At 38.7% G+C, this 17,431-nt stretch overlaps 1 protein-coding gene across 1 annotated transcript in view; it reads left to right on the top strand.

The window, feature by feature from the left end:
- SLC35F1 (solute carrier family 35 member F1) overlaps positions 1-17,431 on the top strand; it is a 244,521-nt gene that overhangs the window by 202,407 nt on the left and 24,683 nt on the right. The window contains exons 4-6 of the mRNA XM_058173110.1: positions 12,239-12,398; positions 13,187-13,343; positions 15,175-15,227. Coding sequence (XP_058029093.1) covers positions 12,239-12,398; positions 13,187-13,343; positions 15,175-15,227 — 370 coding nt within the window. The remainder of the gene's footprint in view (positions 1-12,238; positions 12,399-13,186; positions 13,344-15,174; positions 15,228-17,431) is intronic.

Below are 17,431 nucleotides of genomic sequence, written 5' to 3'. Positions count from 1 at the left end.
TTTTCTTCCAATCAATATTTTATCAAATGTCTCAGCTCATTCTTGCCCTGCTGTGTTATAAAATGCTGTTTGAATTTTAATGCCAGACAGAGCTGACATTATATATCTAATTTTATCTTTCTTTTAAAATTCCTAAAAGCAAATTCCACTACTTGTGAAAATCAGTGACAATAGCCTAAATGCAGAACCTTACTTTTTTCACCATTGAATTTCATTTTGTTAGATAGCGCCCAATGTTCAAGTCTGTTAAAATCCCTTAAACCTATCTTCTGGAGGGTTGGCTATTCCTGCCAGCTTGGTGTTTGTAAATTTTATGAGTACCCCATCTATTGCCTTGTCCAAATCATTGATGATGTTGAAGAGTACTGGGCCTAAAACAGAGCTTTAGGGTACATCACTACATATTTCCCTCCATGTGCATGCAGTTCCATTGAGAACTACATGTTGGGTGCTGTTGGTCAGCCAGTTACGAATCCATCTGGTGGTGATGCTGTCTAACCCACATTTTTCTATCTTATGAAGTACCAGGTTATGGTCTACTTTATCAAATGCCTTACTGAAGTCCAAGTAAATTATATCAACAGCATCCCTCTGGTCCACTAATTCTGTCACTTTGTTAAAAAATGCAATAAGATTTGTTTGGCATGATCTGTTTTCAACAAACCCATGTTGGCTTTTGGTTATTACATTGTTTGCCTCTAGGTGTTCGCTAATTCGTTGCTTGATTATCTTTTCCAAAATCTTCCCAGGTATTGAGGTCAGGCTGATAGGTCTGCAGCAGTGGTGGGTTTCAAATTTTTTTACTACCAGTTCTATGGGCGTGGCTTGATGGGTGGCACATGGCTTGGTGGGCATGGCTTGGTGGGGATGGTGTGGCTTGGTGGGTGTGGCAGGGGAAGGATATTGTAAAATCTCCATTCCCACCCCACTCCAGGGGAAGGTTACTGCAAAATCCCCATTTCCTCCCGATCAGCTGGGCTTCAGGAAGTAGACAATAGATGGGGGCGGGGCCAGTCAGAATTTTTACTACCAGTTCTCCAAACTACTCAAAATTTCTGCTACGGTTCTCCAGACTGGTCAGAACCTGCTGAAACTCACCTCTGGTCTGTAGCTTTTTTGAAGATGGGATCTATATCAACTCAGCCCTCTGGCACCTCTCCAGTGCTGCAGGATCTTTGAAAGATATAGTCCAGTGGTTCTGAGATCATGTCTGCCAGTTCCTTCAGAACCTTGGGGTGTAATCCAGGAGTGGATTTCAAAACTACCTATTCGCTCATGGGCATGCGTGCACTTGTGCACAACACTTCTGCACATGCACAGAAGCATCCGGGTGGGTGGGCAGAGCCTCCTGCCACTGCCGCCACTGGTTCACCCAATCCGGGGTGAATTGGTAGCAACCCACCACTGGTGTAATCCATCTGGTCCTGGTGATCTGAACTCGTCTAGGGTGGACAGGTGTTCACTTGCCATTTTAGAATAGAATAGAATAGAATATTTTTATTTATAGACCGCCCTTCTCCCAAAGGACTCAGGGCGGTGTACAGCCATTTTCTTCCCTATTTTAACTTACGGTATGTTCCTAATCTTTTTTTTTCCAGTGATGTTTTTGATAGGTTGGACTGTTTTTTTTCCCATTGTGTAAAGATAGATGCAAAAAATGAGTTAAGCAGTTTTGCTTTCTCCCTGCTGCTTTGTCACCTTCTTGCCATTTTCTCCCATCAATGGATCAATCGTTTCCTTGACTTTTTTCTTGTTTTTAACATGTTGAAATAAGCTTTTTTTGTTACTCTGTTACATACTGTGATGATAGTAAGCATCCTTGAAAGATTCCTCTCTTGATCTACTCTCTTCCACTCTATTAACATTGAGCAACAACTGTGTCATTGGTAATCAACTGTGATCATTATGCCATTGATCTCTGAACAAAACTTCTGATGTTTCTACTGACACCTGTTATTTCTAGGCACTTGCTTATCCAATCATTGCAGGGAGTCAGTTTATGGACATTTTTATCATGTTCTCCCATTGTGAAATATAAGACAAAGTATATTACAGCATCCCTGATGATAGGCTTGATCTAATTATGTCATTATTATCTTTTTATTTTCTCCACCCTGCCCTGCATCGTTTTGAGCAAACTGGCACTTTTCATCATGATTTTTTCAAATGAGAAATATGAGCATATATGCCTGATGATGAAATCATCACCCAGTAGAGTTAGCCATAAAAAAAGAAGCAAGATTCTTGATCTCCAGAAAGCAAAACAAATACAACTGATATGCTTAATTTATAGCAATTTCTGTCCCATTCTGGGATTTATTTTCTTATGCCTTCCGCAGGACAGGTGCTAAAATAGACCTCTCTTTGGATAAGGAATAAGAAAAAAGGTTTGTTGAGCAGAACTTCAGAGAGGCTTCATTTATAATGTCGTAATTTTAAAGTTGCGTTAAGAAGAAAGCTAGATTGATTATATAGGCACTGTTTTATAATTAGAATTGAAAATCATGTTGAGAATGTGTTTTTCTGAAATCTGTCACATTAGACATGACCAGAGGGGAAAACACCAATGAGAAGCAGCAAGGTAGCAAGTGGGAAAAAAAATCCTTTCTGGACTAAATCTTATTTCTGCTTGAAACAGCTGCTGCTATAGCAGAGTGCCAATCATTGACAAGTGGCAGATGTTGCGTTGGGGGGGGGAGAGGTCTTCATATAGTTTGCTTGGAGGCAGCATAAGAGAACTGCTCAAATGTGACAACAGAGTATTGTTGAAGATGGAGGAATCAGTGATGGAAAATCAGCACGGATGTTGCTTTCTGAACATCAGTGGAAGCTTGCTGACCAGCATTTTGCTTTGATATTGGTAAAGATCAGCATTATCCTTATTGATATCAAAACTGCTGTTTCAAATAATTACATTACATGAATTGATATGCCAATGTACATGCACTGCAAGAGATATTTTAATTTTTTTAAATTCATTTAAAATAAAACAGTAGTTATTTTGTCTCTATCTGCAAAGAATCACACTGTCCCGATGGTAAGTGTACATTGACAACACAGGATAAACCAATAATAAAAAAAGTGTTAAGTCTTTTCCCAAAAGTGTTTTTTTCAAAAGGCAACTGGACTTTATTTTTTTCATGGAGACATTTCACTTCTCACCCAAGAAGCTGAAGAAACTTCTTGGATGAGGAGCAAAACGTCTTCAAGGAAAAACAAAGTCTAGTTTCCTCTTGAAAAAGCACCTATGGGACAACCATGACCTGGATGACTGAGAATCTCCACAGACAATTAAGTCTTGTGTGCCCAGAATTTGTCTTAGGACTCAGTGGAGGATACTCAGACTTGATGAATTTCCACACTGCTAGTTCAGCAGCCTTGCACAGACATGGAGCGAGGTTTCCATCGCTAGATTTTAAAACTGGCTCAGATTGGCTTCTTTTCTTTCTGCTTAGAAAGAAGAAAGGCTGGAATTGAAATTTCCCATGTTTTCTCTTGATGTCCCCAGATCAAAAGAATGAGCCTGTCATGCAATAGTGAATTAGGAGTTTTTGGTAGAGTAGGCAGTACTTTTGATCAGAGGTTTGCCAGTCTGTTTTATATATGTTAGGGTCTCTTAAATTCTTTCCTATTTATTGAGATTTGTGGTAATTTCTAATAAAAATTCAATCTAAAAATGCATCATAACTAGATGCATAAGAGAATCGTGCTGTTTCAGCCTCTAGTAAATTTTAGGAATTTTGTCAGAAGAAAAGAGATGACAAATTACTTGTTAGAAACATAAAGACTGAAACCTAGACTCTCAAGAGTTAATTATTCAATACCCTACGTAAATAAATATTCAAGTTTAGCTTTCTCTTACATTCATTTTAAAATTTATTTAAAAATTATTTCTATTCCTTTTTATTAAAGAACACACAAATTCACAGATATTTTTTTTTACTCATCTCAATATACAACATTTACGGGACCGCCTACTGCGACCAGATACCTCTCACCGACCCGTGCGCTCTCACAGAGAGGGACTCCTCAGGGTGCCGTCAGCTAGGCAGTGTCGTCTGGCGACGCCCAGGGGAAGGGCCTTCTCTGTGGGGGCTCCCGCCCTCTGGAACGAACTCCCCCCAGGACTCCGTCAACTTCCGGACCTTCGAACCTTCCGTCGCGAGCTCAAGACTCATTTATTCATCTGTGCAGGACTGGCTTAGTTTTTTAGATTTTAAATTTAGAGGGGTTTTTAAATTGATTTTAATATCTATATTTTTTACTTTTAATTAATTGGGCAGTAGAATAAGTTTTTTAATGATTGTTTTAATTTGTATATTGATGTTTTTATATGCCTGTGAACCGCCCTGAGTCCTTTGGGAGATAGGGCGGTATATAAATTCAAACAATAAATAAATAAATAAATAAACATAAACTTTTGTTGTAAAGTCATTTTTCTTCAAGTTGTTTTCACTATTTCTTCGCTCTCCTTTTCAAAACTTGGTGTTATGAGCATCTCATTCTCCCCTTGCTCTCTATTGCTTCCTCTTCTCCCTTTTCCTTGTTCAGTTTTAAACCAGGAAGCCACAGAGACAGAAAAAGTCTGCCTAGACATGTATTGCTGAATTTATAAAATATAAGGATGAGATGTAAGCTTGATGTACCACAATTTTTCCAGAAAAGAAACCATCATTACCTGAGATTTTAAGCAGTTGACACCACTGACCTCTTGTGGGGAGAAAGATGGAGTTCTGAGTAATAACTCCCCTTCTAAATTAAATTGGGGATTTCAAGAAAAAGAAAATAGGGCATACCAGTAATAATATTAACAACAACAAAGTATTTATGTTTCAATCTTTCTTTTAAACTCAACTAGAAATTTCAGGAAAAATATAAAACATAATAATATTAACAATATCTTTATGTTTTGGTTTTCCTTATAATTATCAAAATATGAAAAGTGAACTTGAACCTCACACTTTTTCCAAATGATGAGATGGGATGGATAAATCTTGCAATTCTTCTGAGGTTGAATTTCCAAGAGTAGACAAGGGCCCCATCCTTTTAGGAGAAGATTAGAGGGGTCCAAATGGGGTCCAAATATTGCTGCAAGAATAGAAAAGAATAGAATAGAATAGAATAGAATAGAATAGAATAGAATAGAATAGAATAGAATAGAATAGAATAGAAAAGATTCTATTCTATTCTATTCTATTCTATTCTATTCTATATAGGGAGAGTATAAACCCATTCTTTGTTAATAATATGGACTTGGGAAGGAGTCAGATAGTTTATTTATGAATAGCCTCGTTACCTTAGAATTCAAGACTGAATTCAACTCTGTTTTTCCTGTCCACTTCCTCACACCTCAAGAACCAAATAAAAAACTCAACTGTATCTCTTCCCTGGCCGAATAGAATAGAATAGAATAGAATAGAATAGAATAGAATAGAATAGAATAGAATAGAATAGAATAGAATAGAATGGAATGGAATAGAATAGAATAGAATAGAATAGAATTTTTTATTGGCCAAGTGTGATGGGACACACAAGGAATTTGTCTTTGGTGCACATGCTCTCAGTGTACATAAAAAGACAAGTTATTATGGAAAATTGTGCAGACAACACATATTCCACCCTGTTTTCTAAAAATACAAGTACCACTGGATTGCCCCAGAGAGGACAGAGTAAAAATTTCCCTCTGAGACAATGTAGGTATGTTATTCAGAGGAGCTAAATAGTTCTACTATTGAAACAGTTAATCTGTGCTCAGAAAAATGTCCTTGGAAAGAACCCACAAGGGATACCAAATGGAACTATCGAACTACTAAATAACACTTTGGTCCATTAAATAACTGGAAGATGCTACTAAGATAGAAAGCAGCCAAAATGTGTTTGTTTTTTACTTTTATTCCCCATTTTATTGTTATTTATTTTGGAAAAATATAAGAAATAGATGATACAAACAGAAGAGGTTTAGGGTTTAGGCGGTGAAATAGGGATGAATAAACAATAATTCTGTAATATTCTAAAACCAATATTTCAATGAATCATTAGACGCTTATGATAATGCAAGATATTTTAGCTCTAGCTCTGTTTTCTAATCAAAGCTCACATATCCTTCTAGAGTTTTAATCTAAAAATGTTGGTTAACATAGTTCAAATAATAAAAAAGACTGTAAATAGTAATACATATATTAAATCAATACTACAAATTATACATTAGATATAATTAATAATTAAGATAAAAACCCTAAAACATACATTTTGGATGTGGGAAGATCCCATGTATTAGATTGTAGTCCAAGAATAGTTTCCATTAGAATTAAATTCTACATCCTATTTAGTTTTTAAATGTTAGGTAATGTAAACATTAAGACATATTCCATCCATTTAATTATCCATTCTCCCAAGGAGGGAATCAGAGATCTTTACCAATAAAAGCATCATCGTATTTTTATGGAGATAAAGTATTATACAGAGATAATCAATACAGATCTATTATATCTGGCTAGGCTGATTCCATTCTTCAAACATTTGTTTGTTGTTGTTGCTATGGCCTTTTCAATCCATCTGATGGAATAAGTCTATCTAGTTTTCTTGGAAATATTTTTTCAGGAATGTCTTGCCAGTATCTTCTTCCAATGACTGATTCAGAATGACTACTAATTGATTTTTGTGCCTAAGGCAAGGTTAAAAATTTTCCAGCTTCTAGTCTAGCTACTTTTAGCCAATGTTTGTCCTGCAGCAAATCACATCCCAATAAAATCCCAGATTCTTTGCATCTCAAGTAATTGATTGCTTCCAAGAGAAGCAACATGCTTTGGGAGAGAAGGAGGATAATTGTTTAATGCATGATCTGATGCTCTAACATCCCCAAGTGACTCACCAAAAAAGGGGGATCATTGGAGATTCTCATTTCCTGCTCTGCTGCTCTTGTGGCTTACTATGCTTCAGCCTGTCAATGAAGCATAAAGGACATGAACAAACATGCATGCAATAGCTACCCATCGTTTACTTTCAGGATAAACAACATTATCAGTAGAGCCTCATCTATTCACAAGATGAATTATTAAAAAAAGACCACAAAACAAAAACAAACATCACTGGGTGTCACCTATATTGTAACTCACCATTCAAGCCTTTCAAATGCATTTTTAATCAGCTACAGTCATACTGGACAATGACACTGCTTTTCTCAGTTACTGGGTGCAGACAGACAACTATCCAATGGAAATAAATTCCGAAAAGCAACAGGAAACAAAGGACGATGGTGCTAACACGAGAATCAGTCTCTGCAACAAACCAGGTTGTCTACTTTGCCCTGACATTTACAAATCAGGGGCGTCAAACTGGTGGGCCCATGAGCCGGATGCATCACGTGCAGGTCACGCCCACCCCAGATCTGTGAAGGGGGAAAATGTCACGATATGTCATGTGACGGCAATGTGACGCCGCAAATTTGACACCTGTGATTTACATAATGTCGTGTCCCACTCCTCCTCTGAGGGCCGGGTCGGGGAAGTCTGTATCAAGCGTGCCTCTGCAGCTCTGCCAAAGTCCTATCAGAGTCCTCAGGGCAGGCAGGAATCCAAGGTGTGACTTCAGCAATCCAGATTAGACTTTGCCTGACTCAGAGAATGCCAGAAAGCAGATCCTTTATATAGGCCATGGGGTGTGGCTCCATGACTCAGCACTTATCCAGGCCTGCCTCTCCCTTCCTTTTGCTGACATCGCCTCTCCATTCTCCGGAAGCGAGGATCTGTCCACTGCATCATTTCGTCCCCAGCTGCCAGTAATCCCAGCTCGTGGCTGGCTTCAGGCGCACATGCTATCAGAGGGAGGTTTGTTTGCTCAGTTTCTCTGGGCATGGTGCCAGGACTGGGGGCTGGAGGCATGCCAGGACATTCTCCTGTACTATCAGTGTCTGGCAGGAGATGAGAGGGGCCCGGCTGCAGCGAGGGGGGCGAGCGAGGCACAACACATAAACAGCATCACAACTATCCTGCAGTTTGATGCATTGATTGTCAGGTCTATAAGAATCAGTGCATCATATAATCTGTCTAACATTCACCAAAGAACATTCAGTTTCCCAGCCAATAACCGAGCACCACCTCCATACCAAAATGACATGTACTATCGCATCCCCAACAGACTGTTAATGCCATCACATTCTTTCTACTGTACATTTAGCCACAAATACACTAAGCAACTAAGGAGACATCATATATCTTTGCTTTACTCTCTGTTCAGAGTTGAAAACAAAACATCCACTCAACATTCCTGATACTTACACAATCTTTCCTTCCACCATTGACCATTGATCAGCAACCAACTTTGAATTCTATATTCACCCACAAACATCCATAACTCAGACCTAGTCATTTTCTCTATGCGTTCTCTAAATCAACAAGCATGCAATGAGTTTTCTTTTTAATGTTCACCCATTTCTCAGTGTTGGGTTGATGGAGGACAGGGCAGGGAGCCAAGTTCAAGTCTATGCTCTGCCATAGATGTTCCTTGGATTGGTCTTTCTCAAAATCAAATGACCTTCCAGGATTTTTTAAAGAGAAAAATAGAAAAAGAGGCTGTTCTATACCTCCTTATGCTCCTGAACTAAGTCAAGATATAAAGCTAATAAATAAACAAAAGGGGGAACAATAACAGCATCCTTCCAATCATCAAGAACAAATGTAATTTTCCCACATGTTAATCAAGTCACACATAAGCAACTTGATAAATAGATCAGATTCATATTTTAACATTTACCTAGTTACATATGTGAGTGGATAAATAGGCACCAATTCGATAGGAAGGTAACAGTGCTCCATGACATCATGCTGGTCACATGACAATGGAAATGTCTTTGGACATTGCTGGCTTAAAGACCGTGAAACAGAGATGAGCACCACCTCCTATAGTCAGCAATGACTAGCTAAGTAAAATCTGCAGGGACTTCTTTATCTTTACCTAGTTACATCTGCATCCTATCAAATCACTCTGCCCCTATTAATCTTAATTTTTCTTATTCACTTGTGATTACACTGTTGTAACTAAAGAGCCAGTTTGGTGTAGTGGTGAAAGTGCTGGCCTAAAAAAAACCCAACAACCCAGGAGATAGTGAGTTATATTCCTGCTTTGGAAATGAAAACTGGCTGATCTTGTGGTTACTATCTCTCAGCCAACCCCTCTCACAGAATCATTATAGGGAAAATGGAAGAGAAAAGAGTACCATATTAAGTATGCTGGATGCCTTGAGTCATTTTTAAAAAAATAATAAAGGTGGAATAAAAATCGAATAAATAAACGTTTATGTACAAATAGTCTTATGCTTAAATATTGCATAAAATCTACTCCTACTTGCTGGCTCCCCATCTTGAGCCACATTGCACCACCAGCTCTACGAAGGCAGGAAGCCTTAGGGAAGGAATACAACAAAATTTTGAGAAACCCACTTCTTCCTGTGCACGCTGATCTTCCTCATCTATCAATTTGCAGGCTTAAATCCAGGAAGTCCTCTCTGGCATTCGCTCAACAGCTGTCTAACAACTTTGACATCAACACACAAGTAGAAAGCCAAATGGACTGCTGAATGCCCAGATACAGGCAGTTCCATAGATGACCCTACACAAAAGGTGCCAGGTTTTGACCTTCCCCATCAGCTTTGGTCAACTCTGAACAGGATCCCTAGCCAGCATGGTATCTGCCAGGACTCATTGTTTAAGTGGGGTCTTGTCTCTACCCTTCAGTGTGACTGTGGTGCTCCTCAACAAAATATCTACCACATTGTGTTTGAATGTCCATCAAGAGCTTACACCGGCCCAATGTCTGATTTTTTTTCAATATAGACCACCCTGTCCTTGAATGGCTGGGTGGACTGGATATTAACATTTGAACTACCATAAGTCCATTTTTCTAAGCAGATACTTTTCTTATCCATTCTTGGGTCTTTGAATGGCCTATTCACTTTTTCTGTCCTTTCTCATCTCATTTTCACCCAGTCCATCATGTCATTGAACAGAATAATTTTTCAGCATGTTGCCCAAACCTCATAACTTATTCTTTTATTATCACAACTAATAAATCCTACTTTCAGATGTCTGAACCACAACCGAGATGACACCAGCTCATACTTCCTGACGTTTAGCCCTTTCATTGATAAATAAATCTCTGTGGGTATTCATCAATCATATTCCAAAAGAGCAGACTACCTTCATTCATTCTATTGTACTGTATTTGTAATAGATTGTATCTATTTCATCCTTCTTTTGTCTCTTAGTTTCAAAAACATATATCTTTTTCCTTTCTTTTCATTAATTAATTAACCAGGCACAAAGAGGTTTGGTCGGGGGAGTGAAAAGGAAAAGTCTGAGAGGCTGGGTAAATCAGGAGGAATACATGTAAACAAACAAACAAACACACACACACACACACACACACAGAGAGAGAGAGAGAGAGAGAGAGAGAGAGAGAGAGAGAGAGAGAGAGAGAGAGAGAGAGAGAGAGAATGAATATAAGTGCAATGCTAGAATAGCTTAGATTCCCAGTTTCTGATAGATGACCCAAGATTGAGGAAAACACACAGCACCCTTAGGGGTGAGAATGATTTTTCCCCCTATATGTATGTACAATTTTGGATGTTTCTGGGATGGTATTTGTGTATTGTACATAAAGTTTGGGGAGGTAATTTGCTAGCTGTCATATGTGTGAGCTCTGCCTATGGAATATGAAGATGGGAAAGCCGCCTATTTGGGGCTGAAGAGGGGGGGTCTGGTGTGAACTTCTGGAATGGTGTTGCTTGTTTGCACGTAGGTGAGAGTATTGAAGAAGAAATGTGTAAGCATAGACAGGCTTTGGCATGTTTCTTTTGGCTGTTTTTGTTTTGCTTTGGGGGTGGCATATTGTCTACATGTCTGTTTGTTGGCTTTTATTTTGATGCCATTCCGTAAGTCAGCTGTATCTTTTTTTTTTTATTTTAATGATATTAAAATTAGCAGTTAAGGAGATAGAGAGACTGTGACATATGGTATAAAGTACTTGATATAATTAGGCTTCTCTTTGTCTGTAATTGTTAATTAACAGGCAAAAGAAAACAAAACAAAACGAGACCAATCTCTTGGACTTCAGATGGCATGCCCTGAATTGTACAGCAGGTTGATCTTTGATAAAAGTGTTGGTAGCTGATTTTCTTGGTATCTAGAAAGGCAGACACTGATCAGTAGCAATTAGGGTTTGTTTGTTTTTTAATCTTGAAGCTAAACTATGTATTATGTGGCTCATCCTTTAAAAATCAGTATTTGGAACATATTATCTTTAGAGTGGAAACAAGCTCACTTCTTTTAATTTAGGAGGGAACTTTTTATGTATTTTATTGTTTATATGTTTTACAGTTGTCTTTGTAAGGCACCCACACTTCTTATAGGAGTAAAGCAAAAAAAATAAGCAAACAAATGGCCTTTTTTTCCCTTCTTCTAACTTTACTTTGATTAATCCATAGTTCTGCGTTGGGTTTTGTTTTCTATCTGTGGTGCCTTTTCTTAGCTTTGCCTTTTGTTCAATCTTTTTCAGCATAAGCAAGTACAGAGGCAAGCATTAGGCACCCAAATATCTTGCAGATTTATTTCTACTACTGTCTCCATAATTCCAATTATCTTATTGGCTAGGTTAAGGAGGCGAGAGGCATCCCTGCAGATTTTGCTGTACGTGTTGCTGACTATAGGGAGTGGCACTCATCTCTGTTTCAAGGCCATGAGCTAGCGCTGTCTGAAGCTGCTTCCATGGTCATGTGGCCAGCATAACATCACAGAGCTCTGTTTCCTCCCCACTACTCACATTTGTAAGCTTTTGAACTGATAAATAGGCAGGAACTAGGCAAAGATGGGCATTCACCCCATTGTATGATGCTCAGGTCTCAAACCTGGCTGTTGATTAGCTCAATGTCTTAACTGGTGAGCCATTGCACTGCCCAAAATTAATGAGAACTTGAGTTTAAAATACCTGGAAGTAATTTACTTATTACCACTAAGTTATAAAACATCGTTTTATTCTTCACTGATATATCAGCTGAAAATATATGTCTATATTACACAGACTTATTTCTAAATAACCAAAGCTAAAGAAAGTGGAGTGTGATATACTTGTATAGCCATATATAATTACATATAGATTACATACATTATCTATATGATTATCCTCCATTCAAAAACTCCATCCAGAATGCTTTATTTCCTTATTATTCTTTTTTTCCCCCCTACAGCTCCTAGATTGTTTTGTGATTCCAGTTGTGATCTTACTTTCTTGGTTCTTCCTCCTGGTGCGATACAAAGCAGTGCACTTCATCGGGATTGTGGTGTGCATTCTGGGCATGGGCTGCATGGCAGGAACAGATGTTCTTGTGGGAAGACAGCAAGGAGCAGGTACTTTTTTGCAGATTAGAAGGAAATGGTGTGTTTTTTGTTGTTGTTTCTAAATTCCCTGGAAATGTCTGCATGTGGAAACATGGCAGCTTGAGAAAATAATGGATTTCCTAATGATGTCAGAAGTGGCCCTCAGGATCTTGCTAAAGTATTTTTACCATTATCTCTCACGACTGTGCATACTGGCTAAGACCACTGTGGGAATCTTGTGATACCTGGAATTCCAAACAGCCTATGGAAGGCTGTAGAATTTTTGCCCCATTTTTTTTTATGAGCCACAGTTCACTTTATAATGTTTCCACCCTGAAAACAGCGAAGGACTGGCCTGTGGTGCCTCTGGCAGCAAAAATTGAGCTCGGGAGGGCCTCGTGCAGCCCTTGGGAGTTCTGTTTTGCTGGCAGAGGGTTCCAGGAGGCCGTTGCAGCCGAAAACGGAGCTTGGAAGCCCATTTTTACTGGCAGAGCTCTCGGGCCACCACAAGCACCCCTGACACGAGTGACGTTGAGCTGGCCACACCCACCCCAGCCACGCCCCCCCCCCGCCCCCCGAGGTCAAACACAACCCTGAGGCAGCCCTCAATGAAATCGAGTGTGACACCCTTGCTCTATGATATAACTTCCATGTGCATGGTTTGAATACCTTTGCCTGCAGAGAGGAGGACTCAAGTCATGGTAGTCAGAACTCTTTGGTATAAAACTCACAATGAGTGTTTCTGAATGAATGAAGTAAAGCTTCTAATAGCAAATGATGATTTATTTTTATTTTTTTACAATTCTTTTTGCTCCTAGGAGAAAATAAACTGATAGGTGATCTTCTAGTACTAGGTGGGGCCACTCTCTATGGCATCTCCAATGTCTGTGAGGAGTACATCGTACGAAATCTGAGTAGAGTGGAATTCCTAGGGATGATTGGACTCTTTGGCTCCTTCTTCAGTGGAATTCAGCTGTAAGTAAAGAGAGGCATCTACTCCATCCTGCCATGTCAAATAGAGAAGGATCCACAACCATCTTCTCTCATGTTCCATTTCTTCCTGTGTGTTTTCCTATAGATTTCTCAACATGAATGGTCAGATCATCCAGTCCACTCATTCTACCTTGCTTTCTTATTCTGTCATTCAAAAATAAAATTTGCTAATAGAAATTTTTTTTTTAACTTTATCAATCAATAAATTACTGGATGGGTCACATTAAAAAAAAAGATGTTCAAATTAGTTTTCCTTCATTTTTATTCACCTAAAATGTTCACAGCAGCAAGCATGACCAGTAGAGATTTAAACGTAATGCTTTTCAATCATAATTCAATGTCTAATCACTATATTACATTAGCTCTCAATAGCTGTAATGACATTCAAGTGTCTTTTATAAAAAAGAAAAGCAAATTTTTGGAGGAAAAGGACAGACTAGAGTCTTGGATCTGTTACATACTGTACACATGCAAAAAAAAAACCCACCCGCAGGAATGCATTGATTCACTTAATGTCTGTAGCACTTGCTTAACAACTGTGTTTACTTAACCTGTGCTGCAAAAAAAGTTTGTAAGATTAAGTTGGTCACATGAGTCCCGCAACTACTGAACTTCATAACTTATGACTCAAAATCTGGCCTCTATTATGGTTATAAGTTGAGGACTACCCAGGGGTGAAATGTAAAATTTGTTATTACCGGTTCTGAGGGTGTGGCTTGATGGGGAGGGTAATGTGACTGGGTGGGCGTGGCCAACTCAGCTTGGATCGCCAGAGAAGCCTTTTAAAAACATTTTTTCTACAACCTCTTTGGCTGAAAAAAAAAAAAGCTTTTAAAGGGTTCTGACGATCCCAGCTGAACCGCGCGATCATCAAAGGCTTTTTTTTATTTTTAAAAGCATTTTTTCGGCTGAAGAAAAAATGCTTTTAAAAGTAAAAAAAAAAAGCCTCTGATGATCTCACGGCTCAGCTGGGCATGGGGGGGGGTAGGGATTTTTACTACCAGTTCTCCCAACCACCCACCGCCATCACTACCGGATCGAGTGATCTGGTCCGAACCGGGAGCATTTCACCCCTGGGACTACTTGTAATTTTCTCCATTTCCAATGGGTTAAATAAAAGTGAATCTGATCTGGACACTGTGCTGGGACACGTCTACATATTATGGACATGCATTCTTTCCCTACCTAATCAATACAAGAGAGATTAACTTTTTTAGTAATACCGAGGATTTCAGTCCTTTTATTTTAATAACTTTTTGGTACTTTCATTCCAACATCAAGACAAAATTATGATCTGTCACCAGTAACGCCATTAATATAATGCTTCATTCTATGAGGCATGTATCTCTTTCTTTCCATTCTCCCCAAAGTTCTAGGAAAACCATATTAATGCTATCAGAAAAACTGATAGAAGATAATATAGAAACAGACACTTAACTTGGGCAATCATGTAATGTTACAGAGGCTTTATTGCTAGTATTATTACAATTGCTAATACACTGTTATAACTAGACGTTGTTTTGATGTAGTACCTGGAATTTTTCTGTGAGGAAAACAGTTCCTTCCACATTATTATCCTCATTCACAGAGGAGGCTACTCCTGCCCTTACATAGCTCTCTGTGTTAGTAACTCTCATTACTTTGCTAATTACATTTCAAATACAGAGAGAAAGGGAGAGCTGTTTGTACAAATCTGGTAGTAACTAACATGAGCATGAGATTTCCTCTATTTTAACAATATACATATTTACTTCACTTTGTGAAAATAATTAGAATTTCCCTTATCAAAACATTTCTTTATTTTTCCTCCCAGTGCCATAATGGAACACAAAGAATTGTTAAAAGTTCCCTGGGACTGGCAAATAGGTAAGACTAGAAGTTACTTTACTATTGCTTATTGTTTAGAATAAAAACTGTATTTGAGATTATAGCATTGCTTAAATGACAGTGGAGTTATTATCTTGGTTTAGCTCAGGGGTAAAATCTACTTACTTTCCCTACTGGTTCGGAAGTGCGTGCATGTGTCATGTGCGATTTTGGACCCTTTGCACATGCGTAAAGCCTTCTGAGCATGCACAGAGGGTAAAAAACAGGTTACTTCCTGGTTAAAACCATGACGTAACGACGTCTGGGCAGGTGGGCAGAGCCTTGTGCTGCCACCGCTCTCGGTTCATCCAAACAGGTAGCATTTCGAACAGGTAGCATTTCACCCCAGTTTAGCTCCATATAGACCTGAGAACAACATATAGAAAATTTATCTTTTTTGCAGTCTATAATGAATTGAGCTTAAGTTAAAAAGTTGGTAAATGCTAGCTGGGTTCATCAACCATGCTGACCTTGGGTTTTCAATGCATAGTTTATAGTTTAGTGACATGTGGCAACCACATCACTGACAGTTTTTTGAGCTAGTCAAAGGGCAATTAGTTAAATTTTATATTCGCATCAGTGAACAATACTGAAATATTTTTGGATTTGCATATTACTGTGGTAGGCATTAATGGTTTTGTGTGGTACATAAACTAGTCATGGTTGATTATAAACCATAGTTTATAATTCAGTTTGATGGCTTTGCTTCAATAAATAATGATTAAGTAGTCCACTCTCATTAATTTGCTCTGTTTATGATGATGGGCACATTAAAAGCAAAGCAAACAGAAATTGAGACCGTGTGGGTTTTTTCACATTTCTTAGTGGGATGGGCAAGGGAAACTTTCCTTTACTTTCTAAGAATTGGCTAAAGGTAGTCTGATGGCCAGTTCTTTTGCTTTTCTCTTTCTTGATAAAAAATAACAACAGTCAGGTGTGTGTTTGCTTAACTTAAAGCAAAAAAAACAACAACCTTAAAATGGAGAGACAGAACAGCTCCCTACTTGGGTCCCACCTACAAAATAAAGGAACCTCTGTTTCTCCCCACTGCTAACTTCTTGACATTGTTAAAGAGGCTTTTTTTTACAGCTGGCACAAGAATTGGGAAAATGTGTGGGAGAAGGCTGTACTGGGGGTGGGTGCTATGACAATTTGCCATGGCCAACTTGCCGTGGTCAACTCGTTGTAGGACAACTTGCCACAGCCAATTTGCCACTAGAAAACTCACTACAGGATAAAAGTTACATTAATATCAAAGAACTAGTGAAATAGAATCATTGAAGTAAGGATGCAAAAGGAGGGACAGAATGAAACGTGAACGCCAAAAATTAAATTATTGTTTTATTCAATTTAAATAATTAAATAGAATTGTTAAATTGTCCCGCAGTGAGTTGCCCCACGGCAAGTTGGCCCTGGCAAATTGTTTTGCAGTGAGATGGTTGTGGTGAGTTGGCCATGGCGAGTTGACTGTGGCAAGTTGTCCCCCAGGGGGTGCAATTTTTGTACCAATTTTTTTTTTCAGCTGAAGAAACGATTATCTCTATACCCCATTGCTGTGCTAAGTAAATGGTTTTGTCTAGGAGGCTCATTTCTTAAGTACTACAGTAAAGATGGCATTTGATTCCATCTGCATTAGAAGGCTACAAATGGCAGTTAATGTAAAAAGGCACGTTGAGCCCAACTGTCCTTATAATGAGGAGTAAGGGAGGTAATATGCTTAATGGGCCTCAACAGCTCCTAGTTAGCTTCCTTTCCAAATGAATATCAACAGCAGCAGGTTGAAGAGCTCCTTAAGCTGACTGGTTACAGAGGCAATAGCTGAGGATTGCAGTTATAAATGACACACTCGACCGTTTCTCCCATTGGGCCTTCCCTCATCATTTCCTCTGATTATCCCCAAACCTTAATGAAGCTGCGCACATCTGCTATTACCCTCAGTTGCAAAGATCGTCCTGCTTTGTTCAATATGGCTCCTAAATTGAACACGGATCAATGTAAAGCATGACTGGTCTTTTTTATCATGCAGTTGAGGTTTTTACAAGGCTTCTGGGACTCGTTCCCCTTTTCAGAAGAAATGAGAGAAATATGTTTGGTGGTGTGAACTAACTAATCACCAGCAGCAATGAGGCAAAGACCCTCCAGCTTCACCAGTCTGTAAACAGGTAGCCTCTGAAGCATATTTTTGCTATCGTTCAATTAGCAAA

Source organism: Ahaetulla prasina, chromosome 1 (genome assembly GCF_028640845.1).
Source record: "Ahaetulla prasina isolate Xishuangbanna chromosome 1, ASM2864084v1, whole genome shotgun sequence".
NCBI lineage: Eukaryota > Metazoa > Chordata > Lepidosauria > Squamata > Colubridae > Ahaetulla > Ahaetulla prasina.
This window is presented reverse-complemented; position numbering and strand designations above follow the sequence as displayed.